At 31.6% G+C, this 7,820-nt stretch overlaps 1 protein-coding gene across 2 annotated transcripts; it reads right to left on the bottom strand.

Annotated features, from left to right (window-relative positions):
- Positions 1 to 369: 369 nt before the first annotated feature.
- Positions 370 to 7,042, bottom strand: LOC142629626 (protein ACCELERATED CELL DEATH 6-like). Of its 2 annotated transcripts, none has more exons than XM_075803640.1 (5): positions 6,975 to 7,042; positions 3,760 to 4,409; positions 3,125 to 3,292; positions 1,650 to 2,182; positions 370 to 1,405 (listed from the first exon to the last, which is right to left on the bottom strand). In XM_075803640.1, exons 2-5 carry the CDS (start codon positions 4,388 to 4,390, stop codon positions 761 to 763), a joined length of 1,977 nt encoding a protein of 658 aa, XP_075659755.1. In that variant the 5' UTR covers positions 4,391 to 4,409; positions 6,975 to 7,042; the 3' UTR covers positions 370 to 760. The 2 variants fall into 2 exon arrangements, with proteins under 2 accessions (XP_075659755.1, XP_075659756.1); XM_075803641.1 differs by having other exon boundaries at positions 370 to 1,402.
- Between the last annotated feature and the right edge of the window lie 778 nt (positions 7,043 to 7,820).

Genomic DNA, 7,820 nt, shown 5'->3' with positions numbered 1-7,820 from the left:
ATTCAGGAAGGACCTGGTTGGGTCTATGCAATTGGGTTTTGAATGTTCTGTTTTCCATTGATGGTTTTATGAGGTAGAGACTAGAGAGAGAGGGCAGGGAGAGTAAATATTGATTGTGTAGCCTTAATGTAAAAAAACATACACATTTAAACTCAAGAAAAGCAATGCTAATGCTAATGCTAACGGTGTAAAAATGGTGTATCTTTTGTGAAGTTATGCAGAAGTATTTGGCATTGGAAATTTTATCTAATTTTTCACTCGAAATTTTGGGTAAAAAGTTCGGTGCTTGTGACAAAATTTATATTAGTTATCCAACAAAAGCTGTCTTCTTTCAATGCCGGACGAGTCTTAAAACACAAACGCAATTCATTCCTTTCATATCACAATCTACCACAATTGTGTAAAGAACATTACAAACCAAGAAACAACTATTACATAGATTCCAAACTGTTCTTTATTATTAAGTACAAAGAGGCAGACAATCTGTAAAGGCCGATAGACCAAATTGCATTGTACTTTCATGTTTCAACCCAGATACAAGCAATTTATACATAAATTATTAAACAAACTGCCAGAGGACTCTGTAGTTCCGTAAAAATACCACATAGGTTGCAGAAATGAAGATAAGGGAAAATTAAGGTGCTACGACTACGAACCCTTAGAACTGAGGATGAAATTGATGACATGTGATTACTTACTACCTCCTGGAGAGCTAGTGGGGGATCAATGTTGGAATGTTGAGCTAAGACTGAACTGAAACTCATAGGTACCACGGCAGTTGACGGGATTTATCTGAGAACAGGAAAGTTTTCCTAACGATAATTGGTCTCACTAAGAAATACGAAATGGGAAAAAGAGAGGCATACACGACCTCAGGAAGCCATGAATTTTCAGTCAAGACTGATCTTGTGCCTTCTATAAAGGCAAGGACCAAACAGATAAGGGAGAATTCAGTTAATACCAAGGAGAACATTATTGGGTATGTGATACGAGTAGCTTTTGCTAAAAACGGATACGCAAAGTTAGCAAAAATTGAGACAGCTGAAAACCCAAATGCCAACGAGTCATATATCAGAAATTTCACAAAACTGCTTTTTTCCTTTAAAGTTGCCAAGCCGTCACCACCAGTTCCACCAGGAACTTGAAAGGCTGCTGCGAAAGTTACAGTTGCAATGATTGTGGCGACCACTAGATTGAAGTTGGCCAAATCCTTGATATCATTTTTTTTATCTTCTTTGGCTTTCTTATTATCGTCTTCTTTGTCTTTCTTACCATTTTCCCCTGAAGAATTGGCTGCATCAGTTCCTTCTGCCTTAGAACTCTTCACTTTTGTAGTCTGTCTGCCAACCATTGTATCCAAACTCGATAGAACGTTGTGTCTCTTCAAATTTGACACGATTATCTTCTGCAAGTGTTTAGAGAGAAATGTCACTCCTAATGCCTAAAATTGTAATTTTACCATTTGAGTACATGCATGATTCTTATTTTGAATATTTTACTTTATATTTCACCAATCATTACCATATTAATCTATACAAAAAAAATCCAGAGGCATGACATTTTCTTTGTATTTGCTTTAAGTATAGTTTTATAATTTTGCAACGACAGATTATTATAAATCTATGCTACTTCAAAATTTGAATGCTTACCCTTTCATCATCCATCAGTTGATTATCTGCTTTAATAATGTCGAGAATACTCTCCCCTTTTTTGTTCACAGCACCCCCCATTCTTCTAACATCTGCCAGACTCATTAATAGTGCATAATTCCCATTTGCAGCAGCGATATGAAAAGGGGTGTTTCCTTCATCATCTTGCTCATTCATGAGATCACGAAAAGCGAATTTCCTATTTTGGAAAAAAATTTTAAGGGCTTTTGTATTTCCACTTTCCGCTGCAAGATGAAGAGCTGTCCTATGGCTATTGTCGAACAATTGACTAGTATATGGACATCTTTCAATGAACATTCCCATTACGTCAACATGTCCTTTCTTGGCTGAAATGTGAAGAGCACACATGCCTTCGTTGTTCTGTTTGTAAGCAAGGGAAATATCTCTGTCCAAAAATAGTTTCACAAGTTTTTCGTCGCCAAAGTATGCAGCATAATGAAGAGGAGTCCAGCCAAAGTCATCCTCTTCCGTAATTGCCTTTGGAAATTTGTCTATAACTTTTTCCATAAAATCTGGAGAGAGAAAGAGACCACATAGAGTAAGGTTTTTATTTATTTATTTTTACTTTCTTTAATTACACATTTCGACTTCTCAAGAGAGTGCATTGAATAAGATTTTTTGTTTAAAATCTCTCGAGCAGAGGCAGTTGGTTTGTGTGGCAAATCTATCCTGAAACACCACATTAAAACATTGATAGCCAGAGAAAATTATGTGATTACTCAGTGAATCAAGTGATTAATTGTTAGAGAAAATGATGGGATTGAAATAACTAATATATATACAATTCAAATTTAATTTAAATTTTCATTGAATTTATTGAACAATCCCAATTATAAATTTGGGTTTTATTGTAATGTATTATAAAGAGAGCGAGTGGAAAAATATAATTGCTTGGGCTCTCGTCTTGTGAATCAAGGACACAAGGTTGAACCACGTAATTAGTAAATTCTCTTTTTATTTTTCCTCAGTCATATTATGTTGAAATTTTATGTGCATATACAAATACCATGATAATATGTGTAACTACTATAATTATCAAATTCATATTTAGAATTCTTCTTAAAAGAAAAAATATATATATTTATTTAGATAAAAGAAAGAAAAAAATATTATTATATTAAATTTTTTTCATAATTATATATGTAAGACTTTAAAATGTCCTTGCGGTAAATTTCACTTGATAATATTCACAAAAATTTGCTTGTGTTTTTATTATGACGAACACAAGTTTATATACATTACTAATCAAAAAAATGGATTTGGGCTATGCTTTTATTATGTTCCCAATTGATCCCAGAAAATAGAAAGATAGACCCGAAAAAAAAGGGTTTTTATTTGAAAGTATATAACCAGAACAATGAGAAGTAATATAATTCATCCAAGGAAAAAATAAAGAGAGAGAGAGAGAGAGAGAGAGAGAGAGAGAGAGAGCATCCCAAAGGGAAATGGATTACCTATTTTTGTGATATTGAGTTTTTCTCTTTTGTCCAAAATGTGCTTAGGGATCTTCGTTTGATAAAAGCTATCTCTTATGGCATATAGATCGTGATGCACTTCTCTTAGGAATGAGACAACAGCTTTACAGGTTAAAAAATCTTGAGTGGAAAGTTTAAACAAATTGCCTACAGGAAATCAATGATCAGAGTAGCAGATCTTAACTGAATAGTACAAGATAGTAACAGACTCATATGATCTTGCTGAAGTTTAAGGAAAAGTAAAGCTAGTAACAGACCCTCCTAGTCCCATGTACTTATGTTATTTAGTTTTCAGTTCTATATCTATAATACTTTTAGCAAAAAACAAGCTAGATCTATTGTTTCCTAACCAAACACAAGTAAAATAGAATGTTCAACAGTAACTGATGCTTCTCTTTCTTTCATAATTGTAAATTGAGTTTTTTTTTTTTTCCTTTCCCCAAAAAAAAAAACATATGTTTTAGACTGTTTTTTAGAGATAAAAAATTAACTGTTGTTTTTGTTTTATTTATACTAATTATTTTAGAATATATTGAAACAAATATTCTAAAATATATAAACACTAGTATGAACTAAATTAAAATCGATAAATTAAAACATATTAGGGGACTCACTTTCATCCAGGCGAATGGCAGCAGCATGCAAGATATTCATGCCTTTACTTCCCCTGTATTCAAAGCATTCTTCAATGTCTAGGATATATTCAGCAATATCAAAAAACCCTCTATCCACGGCTATGAAGAGAGGAGATTCTCCATCCTTGTTGCGTAATGAAGTCATGCTTGGATCTTTTTCAATTAGCTTCTTCACAATCGTATTGTGGCCATTTCGTACCGCACCATGCAATGCCGTTTCATTGCTTTCATTTGTAATCTTCAACAGCGGTACCGTCGTGTGTTGGTGTTGCGACAACAGAAAATTTGTCATGTCCTTATGCCCCAAACTTGCGGCAATATGAAGTGGAGTGTTGCCTTTTGAGTTGCGCTCGTGCAAGAGTGATGGATCTAAATCAATAATCTTTTTTGCGATTTTCGTTTTTCCAGATTTTGCAGCAACATGAAGAATGGTGTTCTTTGTGGATGTTACCTCACGAAGAACTTCAGCCTCAACTGTGAAATCCTCACGTTCTTCAATCACAGCATTGTATAATTCTATTTTACGCTTACTAAGTATTACTTCTATGTTGTCCTCAATCTGGACTTCATGAAAGCCCTTTTCAGGATCCATGGAACAAGTTTTGCCCATGTAGTCAATACTGATCTCTCTGTGTATAAGCAGTTCAAAGTTTAGATAATTAGAGGGGAAAATCATTTTTCAAACTTATCTATGATATATAAACTAAAATTGCTATGCCATATGGGGGTATTTTATTAATTTATATCTTTCAAACAATCCATCTGAATCGAATTCATTATTAATTGGATAATTTAAATTTTATGAATTATACATTTAAAACGCACTTAAAAGTATTTGAGTTGCTATGAACAGCATGGGCTCAGTTAAAGAGAAATAATTTGTATTTGTTAAAAGCAAAACTCAACTTTCAGGTTTATGATTTACAGTTAAACAATTCAAACTAAACGTAGTAATACTTTCGTGAATAAGTTTCAAAGTACAAGATTTGATTAAATTGAACACACATACAGAAATCAAGTCACAATTGGTGTAATTTCTTGTTAATGTTACAACAACCAAAAACTTTTATCAGATTAGTTTTTAAAAATTCTACCATTAGATTATTTGTTCCTATTTATTTTAACACAAATGAAAATTTTGGGTATCTAGGATGTTATTTTGGTATTCGATTCATAAATTCTTTTTTTTTTTCTAAATATAATTTTTTAAGAAAAAAATTTAAAAAAAAAACCGAGAAAGTTAATTTTTTTCTATATATATATATATATATATAAAATCTTGAAATCTAAGTATTTTATAATTAAGAAAGTTTTTTTATTTGTTGTCATCTAGAAAATTTGTAACTATATACATTATAAAAGAAAATCTAATGAAGAATTTGTTAAAATACACATTCAAATAAAAATTATTTAATGGTCTAATCTTGTTTGAGGAGATTGAAAGAATCATACATATTCCTAGAGTATGAGTAAAAAGTTCCAAGCAGTGACTTAAAAGTTGACAACTTGATATATATGATAGGTGATTATCAAAAAAATTGATATATATATATATATATATATATATGATAGGTTTTTAATTACCAAATAAAATTTTTGGATTTGTTTCCAAATATTGTTTTGCCAAAGTACGTATTTATCAATACCAGAAGATGAAACCTTTGGGCTTTCAACAAGGAGACTTGAGTTCTAATTGAGGCCTTGCATGCCTCTACAATATGACACAATACCCTTACACTCAAGTTACTAAAGAGTTACTACAAATTTATCTTCAAGATATATCTAAGTCTATTGGGTTATACAAATTGCAATTTTTTGTAGAAGACCCACTAAATTAAGTTTTAGTGTTTCTAAGAGAAAATTAGAAGTTATCTTGAAATTAAATTGTTATATCAGTTAAAAAATTTGAAAACAATTTTCCAATATTAACAAATGTTTATGTATCAAATGGTGCAACTTTTGGTCTTAAAAACTGCAAAAATAGCTATTCTATATAATCTCTCCTAACACTCATTTGACATCTTGGTCAAACCAACTTTATAACTTGTTTGGATGGATGGGAAGTAGAGGGAGGAAAAGTAAGTTAAATTACCTTATTTGAATGTTTTTTAAGAGAGGAGGGAGAGGGATTTAGAGGGGTTCTAACTACTTCTAATAACTCATTTTTAATTCTCCCAAATTGAAGAGATTTGGAGGAAGAATATAGCATAGAAATGCTTGACCAAATAAATTATTAAATTTACCTTTACCATATTAACAAAATTACAAATTATGAAAAAGTTAATTATTCTCCTCCCCTTACTTAATTTTAAAAAAATCCAAAACAAGATGGAGAATCATTCTCATCTACTCTCCTTCCCTCTACTCCCTCCTACTTTCCTCTCCCTCCAAACTTACAAATATAGCATTAAATAGAGAGCCCCGTAGAGTCTTGCCTTTACTCACCTAATATCTTAGTCGACCGAATGATCACATGACACTTGGGTTGACCATGATTTCTGACCAACTTCACTGAGCTTATTTTCTCTCTCTACTAAATAGATAATTACACTTTTCCACTTTCAAAGTGGGATTAAGCAACATTCTTCACGTGGGATCAAATTTGTATTACAACTTGCTTGAATATACATAAAATCCAATAGTCACTTCACAGTCAATTTGATCCAACAACTTGAATTTCATTTTTTCACAAAATATTCTTTATTACCTTTTTTTTTTTTTTTCTTGCTTTCATTTCTACAGAAGCTAGAATAACGCCAAGAGTCTTGATAGTTCTATTTAATATTTCTAACGAGATACTCACAGTTCAAAAATTTCTATTCACAACAATCGAAAAAAAAATAATAAGAAGTAGAAGAAGAAGAACGGGTTGAGTACGTATTAATGGTTTTTCTTAACTGGGTCCATGAGATTGAGTGCGTAGGCATTAGAAACTAGTAGGTAGTTAAAGTGGGGTTCGGAACACAAGACTCATGAAGTAGTGCTAGGCCCACTACCGTTTTTACTTGAATAATAAAATAAATTAATAAAAGAGAGAGAGAGAGAGAGAGAGAGAGAGAGATACTTATTGCTAGGTTCAATATGAACATCCTGTTACATTTTTCTAACAGTATTTTGCTGCGATCTGCATTTGAAAGTTCTATGCAGGAAAAAGAATAACGACAAACTAAATAAAAAAGAACGAGAGCTCTTACTTGAATAGCTATGATTTAGTTCCGCAAGCGCAATCTTGTTGGTATCCCGACTTTCCGTATCATCTGTTAAGCATCTAAGGAGACAGTTCAAATTTAATGACTACCATTTAGTAATAAAGAAGTACAAGCTAGAATCATGATATGTCACGGCATTCAAGTAAGGGATATAATAGATTCTAAAAAAAATAAAGGTAATTGGATATAATAAAGGAATTAATTATAAAGTAGTAGAGAATATGAGAAAGGAAAAGAAAAATTCTTATTTAGTGTTATGATCAAGTGACATATACGAAGGAAGTACAAGCAGAAACTTATTGTACATGTTAAGAAATTCAAGCGAGGGATAAACTAAAAGAATAATGTACTAAAGAATATATTAAGAATTTCATAGTGCAACTAATATTTTCTAATGTTTTCCACCGAGATATTAATGCTTTAAATCCTTGCACCACCAACTATCCATTTTTTATTAGAAGTGACTTAAAATAGTAAGAAGGAAGTACGAGCTAGGAACATAATATATTAAGGGGCAGTTTGGTATTATACGTATTACTATACACTTTTTCACACACACGTATTTTTAAAAAATACAAACAATATTACTAGAACAACATTACTAGAACAACGTTATTCAAGTAAGGGATGTACTAAAGGAACGTTAAGCTAACCAAGTAAACCTTTATACGTAATCTGTCTTTCATGCTTCCGTTCATCATTCAATCATTATACATAATCACACAACAACTTTTATAATTTTATTTTTAAATATGATAGAATTTTAACTTATGGCGTTCGTTCCATGATGCTTGTATTTTATCATTAGGCTAAGAAACTAATCGATTTGTG

Source organism: Castanea sativa, chromosome 3 (genome assembly GCF_040712315.1).
Source record: "Castanea sativa cultivar Marrone di Chiusa Pesio chromosome 3, ASM4071231v1".
NCBI classification, from domain to species: domain Eukaryota; kingdom Viridiplantae; phylum Streptophyta; class Magnoliopsida; order Fagales; family Fagaceae; genus Castanea; species Castanea sativa.
Note: the sequence above shows the minus strand (reverse complement) of the source record. Positions and strands in the feature narration are given on the sequence as shown.